General features: G+C 44.7%; 2 protein-coding genes across 12 annotated transcripts in view; both read left to right on the top strand.

The window, feature by feature from the left end:
* LOC119387935 (protein boule-like) overlaps positions 1-20,556 on the top strand; it is a 232,121-nt gene that overhangs the window by 16,589 nt on the left and 194,976 nt on the right. The window contains exons 7-12 of one of the 9 annotated variants that reach the window (XR_007415483.1): positions 20-150; positions 626-733; positions 3,768-3,809; positions 9,961-10,098; positions 12,872-13,075; positions 13,789-14,061. Coding sequence is in view for 5 of the 9 variants with exons in the window: in XM_037655515.1 (XP_037511443.1) it covers positions 20-150; positions 626-733; positions 3,768-3,809; positions 9,961-10,210; positions 12,872-13,075; positions 13,789-13,925 (872 nt within the window). In the remaining 4 variants the exon portion in view is untranslated. Of the gene's footprint in view, positions 1-19; positions 151-625; positions 734-3,767; positions 3,810-9,960; positions 10,211-12,871; positions 13,076-13,788; positions 17,273-20,556 lie in introns of those variants that run through there. The other 8 variants (XR_007415482.1, XR_007415481.1, XR_007415480.1 and 5 more) reach the window with 8 other exon arrangements.
* The window catches only part of LOC119387929 (26S proteasome non-ATPase regulatory subunit 11), a 219,464-nt gene continuing 218,141 nt past the window's right edge, over positions 19,234-20,556 (top strand). The window contains exon 1 of one of the 3 annotated variants that reach the window (XM_037655510.2): positions 19,234-19,380. In XM_037655510.2, the coding sequence (XP_037511438.1) occupies positions 19,296-19,380 (85 nt within the window). In that variant the 5' untranslated portion in view covers positions 19,234-19,295. Of the gene's footprint in view, positions 19,381-19,569; positions 19,745-20,556 lie in introns of those variants that run through there. The other 2 variants (XM_049413761.1, XM_049413762.1) reach the window with 2 other exon arrangements.

Genomic DNA, 20,556 nt, shown 5'->3' with positions numbered 1-20,556 from the left:
TTTCTTCTTGTGACTGCAGACCCAACCCAGTCAGTCCAGCCAGGGACGATTCTGTACCAAAATGGCGTGCCTTACATGTACCATAATGGCACTGCCTTCTTCCACCCGGATGCACTTACATATCAGTACTCGCCCCCGGCAGCTACTCAGGTTTGTGAGCACATACTTTACTCTATAAATGGCCGTTCATCGTTCTTTAACTATGCAACCCCACTGCGGTGACTTAGTGGCTCTGGCATTGTATTGCTAGGCATGTGCTTCAGGGTTCAATTAAGCATGTATAAATCAAAGCAACATAGGTGGTGCTGCTGTACTTCTGACTTATCAGTTATAACAGGTGAACTGTACTGTAATGTTTGTTATGTCAAAATTCACTTGAAGTAAAACGTAGTTCTGCCAGTTTTGTAGTACTTCCTCGCAGTGTTTACTGATGCTACTTTTTCAGCCTCTTTTGTTAATGAGAATCAAATGTTTCATTCCTTGCACGATGTAGGAAGACGAATTGCAACGATACGCAACTGAAACGATGCATTCTCTTTGGTAGTTATTTACTCTAGTCTCCCTCCCCCTTCCTCCTGATAACAATTCAGTTAAAGCAAGTATTGTTTGCATGCTGGTATTGCAGACTTCCACTGCAGCTGTTGCTACAGCCAACACAGCTGTATCGGGATACCCGGTTGTGTACCAGCCATCTGTCTACTACCCACAGCAGGCCTTCCAGTACCCTAATGTGGTAGGTGTTGTGTTGGAACAGAGCCTTTTTTCTAACTAAACTGGCTGATACCCCTGACATATGGGCACTCAGAAGTACTTCAAGTGAGGGAACATCGTCTAGAAAGGCGTTTATGCGCAGTGTTACACAACAAAGGAGTAGCTCCCTCTCCTCAAAGTTCCTTTGCAGGAAAGCAGATTCCACATATATTTTTCAAATGTGAAGCACCTAGGGAGCCTTTCTATGAAGGCACCCTAGATGCTGCCATAATCCCCTGTGGGGCTGTTGTAAGTACAGTAAAAGCTTGTTAATTCGACTCTCGTTAATTCGGAAAATCGGATAATTAGGACATGTTCTCCGGTCCTGGCAAGCATGTGTACTGTTTAACTCTTTTGTTACCGCAAGAAAATGGTTATTTTTCATATGTCTCGGAAAGAAAGTTTTTGCCAGTTTGGAAAGTAGTCCAGTATGCATTGCAGCATACCAATTATGCATAATGAAATGGTCTTCCCGAAAAATTATAAGTTGTAAAGTAACAAAATTATTGTGGAATGTACAAAAATTTCAAAGTGTGTAACTTTTTGTTGCCAGCTAATCAACAGAGCAATAAAAACCACCATATATGCAAAATCACTCAGAACAAAGAAAATTCATAATATACATTTTGAAGATAAAGGACTGAGGAGTAGTGTGAAAAATAATAAATGTTCTACACAATGTTTCCATTAAAATAGACAAAAATTCTGAACCCAGGTGTTGCTTCACTGCTTACTCATGCAATGCGGTGAAGCAAAGCCTAGTTTCCATGAGACACAGGTGCACTCGTGCTCTTTTCACATAGTTTTGTGTTTTTTTTTTTGTTTTTTGCCAGAATAGCCTGCTGGTGTTCCAAAATAGATGGATGCCCACGATGTGAACGACACCCGTATAAATCAGATGTGCAATGAGCTTCACCAGTTCAGCTGTCGTCACCTCTTTCCATAAGCCACCTCTCTCCACATAGGTTGGCGTTCCCAAATATGCGTCCAAGCATATTTATTCATATTTTTGCAGATAGTATTGAAAAAAAAAAAAATAATAATCACGCGGAGTCCTAAAACGTCTCGCACCGCTCTGTAGTGCAGGGCCGAGATCTGCTCCAGCAGCCTTGTCGTGAGAAGAAGCTTTGAAGCCAGCGCCAGTACATCGCGCCCTAGCAACGTGTGCACATTGCACGTAACCAGAGTAGATCTAAGATTGTGCACAAAAGTCGGCAGCTACGTACGCGCGGCAGAGGAGACCACTTGAGGCCATAAACTAAACCAACCCCTGAACAGCTACGGATGTCCCAGGCTGACGCAAAACATCATCGCTATCAGATCATGAAGCTGAGCTGCTGTCATCTTCAGACTCTGAGCTTGTCGTCACTAAATTCAAGTGCGGTTGCAATATAAATTCGAGTGGCGCGCGTATATCGCGGTGCCGGTACGCACCCATGCGCGCGTGACGCCACCGCCATAGGAGCGACTAGTGATGCGGGATGCGGCCCTGTGTCTGATATAACAATAGAAGCGAAACCGAAGCTGCTGTAAACTGGCTGAAAAGGCCATGTCTACATGTTATACATGCGGCGGACCTTTGCAAATAACTTTTGGTACAATAAATCTTCCACGACTCCAAACAACAGCTCTCTAGTGAATAGCTGGCATAAATTTCAGGCAATTATTATGCTAAACACTGTCCGATTGCGAAGCTGACACCATAATTTGATATTTGACTTGCAAAAGTTCTTTTGATTACAGAACTTTGATGTTACTGGAGCATAACCCCGAGCGGCATGCATTTCTCTCAAGTTCGTCAGCCAAGCGCATTTTCCCAACAACACGTGCACATTGGTTCGCGCAAAGGTCTGTCAAAAAATCACTGTGTTGCCAAAAGAGGCAAATTCAAACTGATTCTGAAAGTGCAGTGGCTGGACTAACTGGTAGGACGTGATAGGCGCACGAGAAACAAATTAAACGTGCCAAAATTGATGATTCAAAGCATCGATCACTGGTGATCGATTTGAATAGGTGTGGTAATGAAAGAGTTAATGGCATCAAACTCTCGTTAATTCGGGTGTATTGGCCGTAACCCAATCAATTCGGACGAACCTCGGAACGCGCTGAGTGCGAAGCGATGCAAAGGAGCGAAAACTGCGCTCGCGGACGGCCGAAACGGCCACTGGCTTTCAGAAAGGCGTTGTCGTCATCTACAATCGCGTTGTTATACGTAATAAGAAATGGGTTTAGAGCACGTTTCGGATTAAGACTCAAGGTTCGTGAGCCACGTTCACACTGTGAACGAATTAGCAAATGACGAAAAATGCTGCTTTTGCACTGCTCTTATGCAAAATAATTATGAATTTGCGTATTCCTCAAGAAAATGAAATGAAATGATGTAATAGACATTTATTTATTCTTTTCTTGATACTTTCGATAATTCGTCATTCAGTTAATTCGGAGGGTTTTTCCAGTGCCATGAAATCTGAATTAACGAGCTTTGACTGTATGCGAGACCCTCCATAAATGCGCTGTCCGTTTTTGTACGCCTGCATCATGTCCACCATGTTGAATTCTGGCAGTGCCGTTTGCTTTGTTGGTGTGGTGAATTGGAGCCTGCGCAATGGGTGCCGTCAACAAAAGCCCGAGCAAACAGCGTGGTTATTTTTAAATGCTTTCTCTCCTGCTGATTCTTTTTCTCTGGCGTTTATCTGAACAATTGGAGCTAACCGCGTAGGCCACGAACCACCCAAAGAACTTAGTGTGGAGCCATCTGTCATCGTAGCAGCTTCTTTCTGCAAATGGTCCTTCAGAGCGACTAAAAGGTTTACTGCAAAGTATTTCACTTTTGCCCATGTGTCAGGGGTGTGACATTTGTTCGGTAACTTTGCGGGCCCAAGTTGATTGACGTTTTCTCCTGCATATGTGGCTATTTATTTACATTAGAAACACTGTTGTGACCTGTTTTGAATGTGAAGCACGTCAACTTGTTTAACCATTGTTGCTGCTGACTGTTGTGCAATGCTTGATTTCAGTGGAATGCTCCTAATGGTGGACAGTGGAGGTGGGCCCCACCTGTGAGTGATTGAGGATTTGTTATTCCTTCTTTGAACAGTCCTCTGCATCGCTTCTTTGAACCTGTTTTTTGTAAACCATCTTATTTATTTATTTATTCAAGTACCGGCATACTTTTTTGTAGAGTAAAAGCTCGTTAATTCGAACTCGAAAGGGACTATAAAATTGTTCGAATTAAGCAGAGTTCAAATTAGCGGGCGGGCACTAGAATGAATGGACATCGCGACACACTGTGCTGGCAGAACCCAAAGAAGCCACCTCTGGACTCTTTATTGCGAATCAGTTGCTACTACACGTTTGTTGCAAGTGATTTCGTAAGTTAAGTTCATGGAGCTCTAACAGCGAACATAATTAATTGATCAGTCAGTGATACGCCAGAAACAAGCACCGACATGCATTCATGTGAGCAGTGAACCTTAAATGTCAAAATATATGATGCTGTTTATGCTCCAAAACACATTTATTTTCATGGCAGAGTTAATGCAATCAAAATTAAAAGTAATCAGTAATTTGCATTTGCTTGCGTTTCTTCTGTCGCAACTCCATGAGCATCGTTTACAGCTTGCTCAAGCGCAGTGTCCAAATTCTCATCTGCTGCGAAATGCTGCTGTATTGTCATTTTGCATCGCTAGTAAATTTGGTTTGGTTTGGTTTTACAACACATTGTGATCACTGGGGGCCTACTTCTGTGTGAAGCGTAGAAAACCAGGGGCTCCCAGTTCGAACGAACCTTTGTGGATACCGGCGCGTTCGAATTATCGGGAGTTTTCCCCATTAGAAATACAGTAAAAGCTCGTTAATTCGACTCTCGTTAATTCGGACACGTCATCTGGTCCCTGTAAATATACGCATCACTCTATGAGACTGGGCGCTCGTTATTTCGGACAGATTTGACCGCAAATCGGATAATTCGGCGACTTTCGGGCCGCTGGCGAGGCTCGAAAACGAAAAAAGAACAATTCGGAACAGAAGTGAAGCTCAAACGCAGCATCGCCATGGACATCAATTATCGACTTGGCTTGGATTGAGACTGGTTGAACGCCTTTTTTTCGCGTGTGGGTTTTGTTGCTTTGTTCCCGTTGGTGTGCTGCATCGTTGATCGCCGATTTATCGAGGAAAGTTTCAGTACGGCTCCTTTAGCTTGATCGTTGCTGGTGCTTTTGTGCCGACTTCTCGTGCGACCGCACTCTCCGCCGATGGCAACGCCGGCGAAGCGGCCCAAGTACGAGGCCAAGGACTTCACCACCAAAGTAGAAATTTTGCGTGCTCTGAATAACGGGCTCTCCCAAGAAGTGATGAAGAGTGATGAAAGGGGATCCTTCAATCGGCGGCAAGAAGCAAGGAACGAGTAACCGTACTTTTATCCCCCAACGTGACGGGAACAGAGCGCTTGCCGCTTCTCGTTATCGGAAAGGTTCAAAAGCCACGCTGCTTTAAGAACAACAATCTTCCCGTGGATTACCGTGCCAACCGAAAAGCGTGGATGACGGGTGAAACTTTTGCGGTATGCAGACATCATGCGAGCTGCTGAGCACCTTGAAGGGCTCAGAAAAATTGTGTCCGCGCGAATTTCTGCTCGAAAACACAAGCATCCGCGATTACTTTGTTAAGTAAAGGTATGTTGAAAAAACTCGTGCATTTATTGTTTATTTCGACCATTCGATAATTCGGACATTCGGTTAATTCGGACATTTTTTCCGGTCCCTAGAAATCCGAATTAACGAGCTTTTACTGTACACAGGGCGGTGCCGGCACGAGGACGTCAGTTTGAATTAACAGAGTTCGAATGAACGAGCTTTCACTGTATATTCTGTGACCTCAGTGGACATTGAGCTGGGCATACAAGACAGTAACTGCTCATCGTAAAAGCCCTACACCTGACCCCAAAATTGCAAACTGCAGATGTTTGTGTTGTTTGATTATCCAGCATACAGAGGTGCTTCTGACTGCCACCACCACCAGGGAGCATTAGGTCCGTTCAGTTTGCCTGCACCAATTTTAAGCAATTCATGGTGGTGCACGAGAAGTTCAGAAATTTTGCAGCTTGAGTTCAGTGGTGCAGGCACAGCTCGACACCAGAAATGAATGACGCACCGACACAGTGCAGGCATTACCTTTGTTTTTCTATATGTGCGCTCCATGTACATACCGTAAAAACCGGAATATAGGTCGACTCCCCAAACTTTGAATCTCCAAAAAAGAAATTAAAAAAAATCGCAAAGTATCGCGGCGCACCCTTACCTTGATAAATACGCGACACAACCAGCTGCACTGTGGTGACATTTCTTTTTATTTGGACACTGATATGTAGTTAAACACCAGAAGGCCACAAAGTGCTGTCACTCAGACTCGTCCGAACTTGAGTCGGACGACGCGTGCTTGTCACTAGTAACGTCCCAGAGTGCATCGTCCTCTGTTCCATCCAATGCGTTGCTGATGCACCATTTGCGAAAAGACTTGCGCACCATCTCTTCCAGGAGAGATTTCCATGCTGACGACACCCAGCCACAAACGGTCGCGAGAGGTGGTCGTCGTAGGCGGCCAGCGGGGGTCTTGGGATTGTCGCCCAGCATCCACTCATTGTAGAGCTCGTGCACGCGATCTTGAGCACTACGTCCAGTGGCTGGAGGATTGATGGTAGTCCCCCAGGGATCACGACAAGATCCGTCTTGCCATTGGACAGGGCTCCCTTTACATCGGCCGTGAGGTGGCCTCGAAATGAGTCGAGGACCAACATGCTCAGTCGCTGAAAAAGCGCACCGGGTCGCTGATTCCACACGAGCCGGATCCATTCGAGCATGAGGGACTCATTCATGAACCCTTTTTCGTTCACTCTCACGATCACATCCCAAGGAAAGTCTTCTTTCGGTAGCCCTTTTCTCTTGAAAATGATATAAGGGGGCAGCTTCTTTCCATCGGCTGTGCACGCGAGCATCATTGTAAATCGCGAATGCTCGTTGCCCGTTGTCAAGAGCTTCACTTGCTTTGATCCTTTAGCGGTCACAGTCGTGTTCGAGGGCACATCAAACCAGATCGGAGTTTCGTCAGTGTTGCCCATGTGTCCCATCATGTAGCAAGGCTGTTGACGAAGCTGTATGACGAAGCGCTGATACACGACCAGCTTGTGATCGAAATCTTCAGGCAGTTTTTGGCACACGGAAGTACACCGCCACAGCGCAAAGCCCTTCTGCTTTATAAATCGCCGCACCCACGATGGCGAGCCCTTGAATTGCGCCCTCGTGAGCCCAGAGTCGCGCGCTATCTTGAGAGCTTTCACGCGGATGCACTCCGCTGTCACGGGTAGCGACCTTGCACGCAGCTCCCGGACGAACTGGGCAAGTAGTGTTTCCAGTTCGGAGTGCACTGCAGTCCGTCCACGAAACGAAGTTTTTCTTTGGTTGCTGCAGGATGTGATGCGCTGCTTTTGGCTCCTCCAGTATCGGACGCTTTTCTCTGATGCACCGAATTCCCGTTGTGCCGCCAGGTTGCCGTGCGCTTCGGCATACTCTATAACTTTTTTCTTAAAGCCTATCGTAAACTGCCGTCAGCTACCACTCATTTCCGAAGGAAACAGAAAAATAAAAACAGCAGATAACCGAAGCAGCCACACTTGACATAAGAAAAAGCAAAATGGCGTTGCCCAACGGTGCCGCCAGCCCGCCGCTGCTGATGCTCACGATGGCAATGGAGGCTTCCGACTTCAGCTGCCCATTGTTGCGAGACTTCCACATTTTTTCTGCCAATGACCGGTATATAAGACGAGGGTCGACTTTTCATCGTGTTTTTTTTTTGAAAAAAATTCGACCTATATTCCGGTTTTTACGGTAGCTTTGAGAGGTGGCAAACCGCACACATGGACAGTTTGAGGTCTATTTCTACGCAACGTGACACGCATGCCACGTTGTGTAGAAATAGTAGACGTGCCGTGCCTGCTATGCCTGAATGCTTCATGTGCTGCACTGCTTGTACCACCGGCATAGAGGGTGCAGGAAACTCGTGAACCAGCACTGCACCTTTCCTGTGCCTTTTGAAATGGACGGTGTCGTTGAGAGGACGCCATTGCTGCACCACTGAAACGAATGTCAAGGTCAGCCTCGTGAACTAGTTAACGTGAAGCAGGCGAATCAACAGGCCTATTATTGCCTGCCGGAGCCTCAGTGCCTCAGACGCGGGAATAGCTGGCAATGTAATTTGGTAAGGAATTATGCAGGGAGCATGGCTGGCACACCAGTTTCCAAATTGAGCATCGCCCATTCTAGTTCATGGCACGGCCGCTGGATGCAGCAGTTTGTGAAAAATGCATTAAATTTGCAAAAATCCATTATTCCGCCAGTTTTTGCTTGAAAACAACATTGTGCCAATTTTAGCAACCAAGCCTTCAGTTTGGCTGAAAATCCTGATGGCAAAAGTTTTGTTCAGTATCCCTTTAAGGTGTTGGGTTGCTAAGCTCGAGGATGCGGGTTTTGTTCTTGGCCGTGGCTGGTAGCACTTGGCTGTTCTTGGACAATGGGGCAAAATGTCTAATGTCTGTTGACCCTGAGGGTATCATAAACAAAAAATTAAAGCAAAAATGCAAAAACGCCCGTGTGCTTAGATTCAGGTAAGCTTATTCAGAGTCCCCCACTACCGTCTGATAGCAGATAGCATGGCAAATAGTAACGAAGTTGATAGAGCATTTTTTTGTGTGTTTGTGGTGTGTGTTCGTAGCGCCCTTTTGCCAAAAAAATTTCCTCAAAACACTGTCTCCACTCACATATGCGAGAAGACCACCACAAGCCAACGCACACAGATCTATACATCAACACTCTTTAAGGCAGTGGAAGGCACAGCTTGCAGATGAAGAACAGGACAGCCAGCTCGCTCTCCTGTACCAAGCCCAGCGAGCCGCTCAAGCCACTGGGGCTCCGGACTTGGGGCTCTGGACTCTGGGCTCCAACTGCACTTCATTTATTTTTTTTACATTTTCTCAATAAAGTCTTGCTATCTCTCTCTAAACTTTAAGCAATCCTTCCTGCAGGTCTCTTAAGAAAATTTTGGCCGACATGTCCTCGAAATTTATATCTTTAAGAGAAATCTTGGACAACACGTCCATTTCTGAGGGGCGTTTTCTTGTGAGGTTAGCCTTAATGGTCAGGTTTGCAGCCCAGTCATCTGAGTGCGGGGTGTTGGCGGCTCGTAGGGCAGCGGTGGTGGGACGCCTCCTTCTCCCGGCGTGGTGCCTCCATCCTCGTCTCCCCTGGAGCTGGATGGTGTGATGCACTCGGGACCACGGCAGCCCTGCCTGCTGAGAGACCGAACTTTCTGAGCCAGGGTGGAGGGCGCTCTTTCCCCCCCTCCTCCCCCTTTCCATCTCTCATTCTTTTCTCCTTTCCTTTCCTCAATACTGCTATTTCCTGGTGCCGCTTTCTTCATCTCTCGTCCTGCCTTCCGTGGTGCTACGTTCTTGCCCACTTTCGTTTGATCCTTGGGACCACCAGGCACACTGTGCAGGTCTGGACTGTCTTCTTTGCTCTCTCTCTCTCTGCTTGATTCTGCTTTGCTAATAAACTTCTTTCACATTTGTAAAGCAGCCATCAGTTGACCTTTGGCAAATAGAGGGCTCTAGTTTCTTTTTGAAATCAATGCTGGGTTACCAGCTGTCATTCTTTTTTTCCTCCTAATGGACTACAACATGAAAACCAGTAAACCCAAACTTACTTTTCTGCTTTTCAATTCTTCAAGCAATCTGCTCTGCACAAAGGGACTTTCGTCTGGTTTAATTGCGGAAAGCTGAAGCATAAGTAAAGGTGCTTGAAATTGAAGATGTTCATGAACTGTACTGACCAAGCCCAGTGACCGGTCAGTACTTAGGAGCGAAACCATTACTAAGCAGCAGGAACTTGATTAAGGATGACACTTATGTCAAGGAACAGGAATGGGAGTACTGTGCCATGCCAAAATGTAAAACAAAATTTGCTAAATAAAAGGAACACCACTCATACACAAGATTCTTGTGGTGCAAGGGTGAGTTCTAGTAAAGGACGAGGCAAAAAAAAAGTACTATAAACAAAACTTGTTTTCAAGTGCTGTGAATGAATAGCATGGCAAGGCAGCTAATAGCGCTAAAACTGCAGGAACATGGCTGTAGTGGTTGCGTGTCTCTGTGCTTTACAGGCTACAAGCCATCCCGCCGCTGCACACCCGGCGTACCTCTATCCCACCACTCTGGTGAGCCTCGGTAGTGGTGGTAATCCAGCATCCAATGAAGGCCAGGAGTACCAAGACCCAGCCATCGTGGAGACTGGCTCTGAGGTAGGTGCCGCCATGATGCCGAGCACACCAATGCGCAAGCCAGATGACAGCGGCGGCACCCCCTCCTCTCTCCTGGCCTCTGCCTCTACAGCAGCATCGTTGGGCAGCTTCTGTGAGTCGTGTTCGAAAGGGCTCTCTCTCTGTGGCTCCCCGTCTGTCTCGTCATGGTGAAACCTGGTGTTGCCTGCAGTCGTCAAAATCCCCATGTGGCTGACCCCATCTCTGTCCCTAATAAGCTCCCGATTACGTTGAAACAAAAACCCCCTTTTCGAGGTTGTTGAAGTCTTTTGTCCGCCGTGGTTGACCATACCGAGGAAACAATTCTTGTTCAGCGTGGCTTTGCGACTCCTCTGTTTTGTGTGTCACTTGTATGGTTTGTAGGCACGCTTTTCTTACAGTGCAGCCTGTGTTTGTGCCTGCCTTCGTGGTTGTTTGTGTTGTCTATTCCTGTTGATTAGGACTTGTGCCCCCTGCACTTAAGCATTGTGCATTCTGGCTGCACATGAGTTGTCTGTCCTGCCTCTTTACTAAGACATGTGCATGCATAATCATAACTTTTGTCTTTGTATTCTTTCAGCGTACTAGTGTATTGACTGTCTCTGTGCAAATTTCTGTCTGACTCTTCATAATGGTTGAACATCTGCAGACATGAACTCTTTGTTTTCCAACTGCACATCATTTCCCACTTGCGAAATGCCTTCAGACAGTCTGTTATTCAGAACATGTATTCTTATGCTGATTCCAAAACTCGCATGTGCAGGCAGTCTTCCAGTTCTGGCAATTGCTCCTTCTTTCATTCAGCATTCTCTGTACTATTTGCGAACCTTGCTCGGAGGCTGTCGTCGTGTGATAATATGGTATTTCTGAGTGATATCAGGAGGGCGTCCTGCGCACATTTTAATGTCAAATCTGTCAAAACACCACAATAAAGCTTCGTTTTTATATTGCACAGAGGCAAGGCAATAAACTATGGCGACTTTGTTCACATTCACCACGTTCTGTTTTAGCAGCACTGCACTTTCATCACGTCCAAAAATTTTAGCAGTATTCAACAGGGTGTCAGAATTGTTGGTAGTCATAACGAGTTGGTTCAACAGATGTCCTGATGTCCATTTTGTCACAGAGCACCTAGGCGATTGGTGTTCCACTAGTAAACATTGCTTCTGGTCAGGCTAGTCATGGAGAAAAGTGATGGGATGTATGTAGTGATTCTGTTAGTGATATTCTGTAAGACGCTGAAAAATTTTGGTTGCCGTTATGAATCTGTTCAACAGAAGTTGACTTGACACAAGTTTTCGTAGCTGTTTCCCTACAGCTTCTTGTGTGTGTTGTCATACCTGCACCGAAATGCCATACAGTCTCTACAGCCAGTTATATTAGTTTTCAATATTCAAAGGGAGGTGTCATGTGTGCAAAATTTAGCTGTTCAAGTATTTTGTATACAGTGTGCAACTGAGTTGACTTCTTTGTAAAATATGTGCACATGTAGACTTAATGAACAGACGATAAAATTAGCATTACATTGTGTCGATATTTGCCTGTATCAATGGAATATCAACATTCTATGCAAAGTACTTATCAATTGACTTTTTTTGTGTGTGTGTGTACATGAAAGGGGTCTGTAGAAATGTGCGATTAATCCGGCAATTCGAAATAGCTAATTTCACTTTTATTTATTTATGTATGCACTGGCAAAAATTTTGATTGTCAAAGCCCTGCACATGGCATTGCAGCTTGCTTATATTTAATCTCGTTTGTTCATTAATTCATTCATGAATGCTACATGTGTTGGATGCAAGCTGAGCTTTGGAGATGGCCATCGGTGTCATCTGCCTTCAGGTTCTGCTGTCCAAATAATGTCACTTCCATTCAACACTGCTTGGGCAAAGCACTAGGTTCATGTTTTGGCAGCTGTCTTCCTAGGGCAAGTTCATCTCTATCTGCTAGCTGGGCTGTTGGAGCCAGTTTCTTTAAAGGAACTGTTGTTTTCAATGTTTTTTTGTGGCACTGTGTGGTGAGTGTAGCAGCCACTGTTTTGCATGGTTCACAGCACAGTTCTTGATAAACGAAGCTGCATGACTTCATGTCCTTATATTCAATGGTTATGGAGCTTGAGGAGTATTTTGTGACTAAAAAGCGTGTGATGACTAACACTAGCTCTCATGTTGCACTTTTGCAGTAATCTTATTTTTCTACTGGCTGACATTCACAAAAGCTCGTCTTTGAAGTTCCTGCAATACAGTCATCAAATAGATTTTTTGGGGGGGCGTGCCCAATAATTGAGATAGCTTTGCAGCGCTGCCACATGTTCTATAATCGAAATAAGCGTATAATGTCGTCTGAAATTTGAGGCTTGCAGGCTTCATGTCTACTACATGCCCGAGTATGTGCTTGTACTCATATGCTCGTGCTATGTGGTGCAAAATGGCTTTGTCAAATCGACTGACTGAACGACAGGTAGAAGCCGAATCTATGTTATGCACATCGAATTGATGTCTGCCATGGTGTCTTTGGGCTGCCTGGCCTGGAGTGAGAACACACAATCACTTACCTCATGTGGGTTCACACTGCCATTTCCCACATAGCCTGTAGACACTCACTTACACATGCCAGCAAGTGCACATGTACTCTGGGCAGAAATATAAATATTGAATATCTTTAAGGTGGCTCAAAACCTGATATCTTAGCTGCAAAGCTTCTGAATTCAGCAACACTGGGTGATATCCCCTACAAGTGCGGTCATTGATGCTTGATGTTGACACTTGCTGTACAGGGACTAAGGGCCCTTCCAGCCCCTCCGTCCAGCATGCCACCAGTACTTCCAATGAGGGCACTGCCACCCCCACCGCCCAAAGCCCGCTTCTTGGAACCGACTCATCGGTACAGACCCCGCGGCGGCCTCGGGAGCTGGCGCCAAGGCAACGGCGCTATACCGCACCACCCGAAGCCCTCCTCTCCCTTGAGGAGTATACCAAAGGTATGTTGCCACCTTGAAGTTTGAAGTCGGGAGGGACAGTGAAAAAAAAAAAAGGGCCGAGTTGGGTCAACAGACGCCATGGTGGTCAAGTGGTTATGGTGCTCGACTGCTAACACGAAGGTTACGGTATCAAAACCCGGCTGCGGTGGCCGCATTTCAATGTAGGTAAAATGCTAGAGGCCTGTGTGCTTTAGATTTGGGTGCACATTCAAGAACCCCAGGTGGTGAAATATAATTTGGAAACCCCCCGCTGTGGCGTCCCTCATGATTATGTCATGGTTTTGTCACATGAATCCCTGTAGTTGCTTTACATAGCAAGGCTGCATAGCATTTGTATGGGGCTGAAAACATTTGTACATATTTATTGAAACTACAGCAGTTGCAGTGCTAAGACCTTTTCTTGATGGGTTTTGCAAGCTATTTAATAAGCACGCAGCTTATGAGCACTGCAAAGCCTGCTTTTCTTGGTGAAATTAATCTCGGCATATTCCCTCCTTGAGCAAAGACCACTGTTGCTTCATCATAGACGAATGTGTCTTAGAAAGCTCTTTCCAAGCAACTTTGAAAGTGCACTGTTATGTTGCTTGGGAAAGTTGTTGGTTGCTGAATAGAAATATTCGTCGCTAGAATTGCGACACTAGTGTGCGTGTGGTTAAGAGTCAATATACTCACTTGTGATGCAGATGTATCGACGGCGTTGCCTAACTTTGCAGGTAGTGAACGGGATCTCCTTGATGGTCAACCCCAATCTGGCGAGTCCAGCAAGCATCCAGGCTCTGGGGCAACCTGGCGTGACTGCCTCTTCGGCACTCCTCCCACCCCCTGCAGCACCCGCTCCCAGTGCCCCTGAAAGCCTGCCTTCTCCACCACTCTCCTCCCCTTCTACCTACTGATGATGATGGGATGCTAATGAGCTCATCTTCTTCCACCACCACCACTTCTTGCCTCGCAGATCTGTTACAGATGCCTCATTCGAAATCTTAAAAGTATGCCAACTGCAGCCTACTTTACTTCTTCTCCCAGTTGACAGTACTTTTTAGATTTCACCTGCCTTTCCACCTGGCATTTTTTTCGTATCTGAATATTCTCGGACTGTGTCTGCAGGTCATTTTTTTTTTGCTTGCACAGACCAGTCAAACTTGTTTCCACCCCTGGGGCATCTCATCTTACCAGTGTGCCTCACTCTAAGACATTTCTCATGGGCAGATCATGCAAAAATGCTACATTATTGGCCAACTAGAGCTGCCTTAAAATGTTCAGCGCTTGGCTAGGCTCCTTTTCTTCATTATGTCGAAAGTTAAGCCTTCTTCTCTTGCTCATCATACTTTTGTACCTGCAAAGCAATTGTGGTTCAGCCACCCAAGTATAGCACTTTCTTGTGGGGGGAGGGGATTGTACAGGTTTATTTGCCTGTTGCACATAGCATGATTCTGCCTCTTTAGTTCGGTCACTTCGATAGTTAAACGTTACTTTGTATGGGAAATAGCAATGCACAACTGGATAATGAACAAATTTGAGTGACCAATATGCTAAATACTTATACGGAATACGTAATCTTTCGCAGGAGATCTGGGGACAGAATACCTTTACAAACAGTAGTTATTTTTTTCAAAGGACAAGCTTTAACCCTACAATTGCCACGTGCACACAAATCGGCGATAGAAACATTTTCAAGGGATCTGACTGACGAGGCACAATTGTGTTGTCTTCTACTGTTCACATCGTAAGCAAAAAAAAAAAAAAAATCTGCGCACCCTTTTAAAAAAACGGGAGGGCAAGTGATATGTGCTGCTGTTAGCACGTACAGTCGATTGTTATTGAATTGCTTCTTCAAGAAGTTTATGTGGTGATGTTCCGAACTGCACTGCAGCCAAAGTCTTGATGTTGGAAGTCTTTGTCATACGCTACACATGGAAACGAGGCAGTGTTAAAAGTTACAAGAAGCTTTCTGTAGCACAAGCATTGATCAAAGGGTCATTCATGGCGATACAATATACTTTTAAAAGACGTTAAAAAGAAGTGCTTCCAGTAATTTTTTTTTTTTTACCTCTCACTTGTTTCTCCTAAAGTGTTTTCGGCCACGTTGGCTCTGGATATTTGTGTGCGGAATGTGTGTCCCTTGATGTGGTTATGTTTCAGCAGCATCACTCTCAACTATTTATTTCAACTTCAGCCTTGCTGTTCATGATATGCAACCCTATTGGTTTTGAACAAGTCGGCTGCTGCTGAAGTGACACACACTGTTCTTACAAATGTTACGCACACTGTATGTCCATGACTGGTTTCTCGATTTTGTAACTGTACTTGTGTGCGGGTGCCGCAGGTGAAAAATCTCGGCACTCGCAGATATCCATTGCAGTTGACCTGAGATTTCAGTTGCATCTCTCCATTCGGTACGTTTGCAAATATTCAAGTGCCATTACACAAGCGGTGCAGTCTCGTATTTGGGACATAAAGGCGCGGACGTCTTGCTGAGCAACTGGCCGTTCCATTCTTGGAATGATATTGACAACTTACTTCTTCCGGTAATTGACTAGAGTGCACAAATTGCAAATGTTTGTAAATGTCTCTGCCATAGGTAACCAACCATGCACAACCAGAGCACACAAAACACATCGCTCAAGAAGGCACTTTTCCTATTGGGGTAGAAAATTGTCGGTTTTAAAAGATCCAGCACACAGAGTATCACTGATTTATTTTTCTTTTGTTTCTTAGTACGTGTGAAGTGCAGCTTGTCTGTGAGAATTTAGTCCAGGCAGTATACTTAATGTAAAACACGCTGTTCAAGCGCTGAAAGCCTGAAGGACCCTATCTTCTTTTGTTACGAGTTTCCTGACTCGTACCAAAGGGATTTCAAAGTCAAAGCGGCATGCGGGGAAACTGTTTACCCATTTCGTGCGTGTATCCAAACATTTTTTTTTTTTTTGCTCTGTCCGTGATCGGTGTTCCTTCTCTAGAGGCTCGCACAGTACACCTGCGTCTGTGATTATGGCGGGCGGCATCACTCATCTACTCAGTCGCTGCTTGCGCCTACTTTTTCTGTTACTGTGGTGCCAGAAAAGCTTTTGCGTAAACTGTTATTACAGTTTTCGTGTATCGTTCACGGCAGAATGTGATACTGTTTGCCTCATGCGCAGGTATTTTTGCGTAGCTGTTTTTTTTTTTACACAGTACAAAAGAATATTTTTTAGAAGGTCTGTGATCGACAGCTAGTCCATTCGCGTGTCATATAGCTATGAAAAAAAAAAACTATTGCCATTGGGCAACGGACGCCTGCGTCGGTTGGCCTCGGAAAGTGAGTGAGCAGATGCGGGAGGCAGAACACGAGAGTACTTCAGGAACAATGCAACTCATCCACACTGCAGTCATTTCTTGAAAAAAGATCAGATTCTTCACTTCATGTGCAATTGTCACTGTTAAAGCGTGCACAATGTTTTGTATGCGTAGTTGGCTTGTATTGTTTGGCGGGATGGCTCGTGTGTTATGCTGAGAAGTGGGCAATCCACACATTCTAATGCATCTGCTGCAGCGTTACGCCAAAGAAAGGGTGGTGTGCAAAAGTGTACTATGTTTGCAAGATATTATTTTTTTCCCTCACCATTCCTCGTGTCGTCCTTTGTTTCAAACATCTATTTGTGCCAAGTACCCATAGTATATTATTCCATCTTGTTTGTGGTGGTCATGAAAAGTATGCGAAAGAAAAGACTCAGTCATGATCTCAGGTTTTTGCCGGAAGTGGAAGCGCTATTTCTCGGCTGATTTTCTTGCACGTGTACACCAAGTGCAGTTGTTTTGTGAGAGTTTTTTTTTATCTCTCTCTCCTGACTTTCATGCAGTTTGTTTTTTTCTTTCCGTGAGGCAGAGCAAGTGACTTTTCATGTATGGAAGATGTTCTGACATTGTAATGGGGTGCTAATTGCTTTTTTTTTCCTCATACCAAATATTTTTATTCGTATTGAAGAAGGAACAATAGAGCATTTTTTTAGCTAGCATTTTTATACAAGTGCTTTTTTTTTTCAAAATGGAGATTTTTTTTTAGCATCAAGTGGCTGGTGTGAAGAAAAAAAAATTTCTTGGCCCCTTCTCTGCCTCTAATATAAAGTGGCGCCGTTTTGGAGCTCCCGAAATTACTGTTTACAATGTGGAGCGTGTATTTGCTGGTATAGTAACAATAAATAAAAGTGAATGAGCATAATCGGTATTTTGTCATTTTTTAAAGTCTGAATTTGGAACCAACATTGCGGGATTGGACAGTGAAATGTGTGGTGGTGCACTGCCTGAAGTTTCAACCAGCACCCACTACATGCTCGCAAAACTTTTGTAAGTAATCGCCATGTAATCGCTGTATTCATATGGAGGGAAAATGTGTGCTTTGTGCTTATTTCTCATCAAATGCTGGTTTTTGTCATCTAGGGCCTTGCTGATTTTAGCTGGCTTCGTAACTTTCATTGCCCATAGGTGGAGCCACGGCAGTTTAGCACAGAATACATTAAGATGATCCCAACACCGATTGAATGAGCGTTTTGGGGAAAAGCTTGTTTTTCTGGGGAGGGGGGCCCTCTCTTTAGTTTGTTCGTTATGTACTTAACTTTGTCACCTTTAAGCCCAATACAGTATTGTCATTGCAGAGAAAATTTATTCTGTATGGAATAATATGGATGCATGTACATTTAGATACTTGTACAGATGCCTAATGACCAGAGGTACTATTTTTTTTTTTTCATTTTTATATTAACCCTATAGAAAGTGGGCCCAAGATTTTTGGTGCATTAGTAAAATGATAATTATCATTCATCAGTACCTAGCAACTTCAATTCCCAATTGTGGCGTGTTCGTTTAGTGGGAGTAGAATGCAAAAATGCTTTTTCTGTATTGAGTGCAAATGAGACATCATAAAAATAATGCAGATGCTTCCATTAAGATGCCTTTCATAATACTTTGGCCACTCCAGCAGTCAATAAAAAAAAAAGGTTATTTCAGTTGTTTACAATCGATTGCATGTAACTATCAATGGAGCAATAATCAACTTGTTCCATGATCTCAAAATGTTTCATTCATACACATGTGGAAGGTGCTTTCATAGGTATTTGGTGCCATAGAACAACAAATGAAATTGTGGGAATGTGGCGAGCCTGCAGACCTTACATTGGAGCCACCTTTTGCTGATAATTCTTTCCATTCTATTCGTTAATTCCATTACATAACGACTGGTTGCACAGATTTTGGCAGTGCAGTTGTTCTTCACAGGTTACAAGAGTTTGGGGTAACAGAAATACTGAAGGACTTCATTAAACTCTACATGAACCAGCTTGTTGGAGCTGGTGCTGAGGCAAGTAAATGGTGTAGGAATTTCCTGGACAATGATAGCAGTGGGAGCATATGGGAACAGTGATGTCAGTGGCTTGATATCACTGTTCTGGTGTTTGTGTTAACAATGCAAAAGAGCGTATGATGCACAACGCGTGTGGCAGTAATGTCCATTAAATATAAGCGGTCTTGTGAACCTGTCCATCACACGTGTGTGGTAGTACCGGTTAATGAGTGGAAGTATGTAGGGCTATATTGTCTATCGTAGAGCTTTGTCATTATAGTTAAAAAAAAACGGCAAAAGCAACTTGACTGAGCACGTTGCAATGGAAAGGTGCAGTGCGAAAATTATCCTTTCGTCCTAGTCCAGCCAAATTTTCCGAAAAATCAATTTATCCGGATAGACGAAGGAAGAGAAGCATTTCGTGAAAAACGGACGAATTCCACTCGTAACATCGGTACCGAAACATATTCGCAAAAGGAAACAACAAATAAAATGGTAGTGAAGAGAGAGAAATGCGTTGTTTCCTCTCAGCGTCTTGTTGACGGACTAATAGAAGAAGCGAACATTAAGACCATTCAATTTCCGCGCCCATTTTCATTAAGAGTAGTAGACAGATGATGCAGGGTGGTAACCAACGTTGATGGTAATGTGGTGTGAGGCTGCAGCAATACGTGCTGTGGCCTCAATACTGCCTTTTATGCAACGACTAGTACGTCATGGCGAGGAAGTTATGTTTAAGTCAGATATTCGGAGTTTTTTTCACTAATGTACTTGGCTAATTTAACGACGCCGTGTTTTGACAGTTTTTAGCAACGTACACCGCTTTTTTTTTCGGCGCTGCAAGCGCATGTGTCACCAATTCGCGAGTTTCAACGCACACAGCGAACTTTCGCGAGAGTTTATGTAAAGATGGCTGCAGCAGCAGTAGTTGAAAGGTCCAGAGTGACGGTAAATTTAGACAAAAATAAGGACCTACCTCCTTTCCGAACTGCAGGTAGGGAAAAAAATCATTTATTTTACTTCAATTTTGTTTCTCGCTTACCTACCTCGTCATAGACAGCACTAACTTTGTTCAACTAAGGTAAATCGCCCTGGTTGTAGGCCTAACCCGTGCGCTCCTACGGGGCACCCCCTGCTCGTCGGTTCCCGTTGCCGATTGCCGTTTAAAGGGTCTTTACGTCCTCCACCGGCATTTCGATGGGCTACTAAGTTAATTGAAGACGCGTTTCATTGAAACTTAACCAAATTAACGTTTGACAAGGCTGACTGCACGTTGCACAAGCGTATTCGAACACACGCGGGGAGCATGAGTTGCTGTTTTATGTGCTGGTCGAACGTACCGCCGGCGAACCTGTCGAGTGAGTGGCGCGCAGTTTCAGTTTTTTTACAGCGCGTTGTTTCAGTCGGCAGTGTTATAATAGTTCTGGAAACGCATTTTTTGGGGGGTTGTCTAGTGATCCATTGCCTAGCCTTGGTCGCAGCCCGACCACCTAAGCAGTGCATTGCGAGTAGCGATAAAGCAGCATAACTGCCTAGGTCTTGGCTGTCTGCTGATGTTTTAATCACGTAGTCTTCGCCAAATCTTCCCAAAACGGTGACACAAGTAGGTTTCATGCACACGGTTACTAACGAGCGCGCAATTTATTTTTTTTTCATTTTAATTATATATTAATTATATAATCGCACCTTGACCCGATTAAGCGCAGCTTGGCAGTGTGTTTGAACGTCAATGGCCTTCGTGCGTGTTTGTAGCCGTCCTAAGCGAGTTAAATTACCGCGATAATTTACCCCCAGTGTTCCGATGGTGCTGCAGAATTTAGTATAAAAACTTCAGCTCTACGCGAACACTACAAAGCGATCCGAAACCTAAGTTCCCAGGTCGCTGACACATCGGGTGTCCCGAATGTGCCCGTCACGGTGACGTCACTTCCATCAGCTACGAAGCCCGGGGCAAATGTTTATTTTTAGTTTACCCGGTTGTGCAATCGTTTGCCCGAACTTGTGTTTGTTGTCATAGTCGTTTAAGGTTTGTGAGCAGACGCAGGTTCGTTTTTGTTGTCGCGCGCCTATCAGCCATGGTTGTTAGCTGCGACATGATCATGGACCTCGGTAATTTACTTGCGGCTCTAGTGATTCTGCATAGTACCCTTTTTTGACCCAGCTGGGGGCA

This window comes from Rhipicephalus sanguineus, chromosome 3 (genome assembly GCF_013339695.2).
Source record: "Rhipicephalus sanguineus isolate Rsan-2018 chromosome 3, BIME_Rsan_1.4, whole genome shotgun sequence".
In the NCBI taxonomy this organism is placed as follows: Eukaryota; Metazoa; Arthropoda; class Arachnida; order Ixodida; family Ixodidae; genus Rhipicephalus; species Rhipicephalus sanguineus.
The sequence above is the reverse complement of the archived record's forward strand: the minus strand, read 5'-3'. Positions and strand labels throughout refer to the sequence as shown.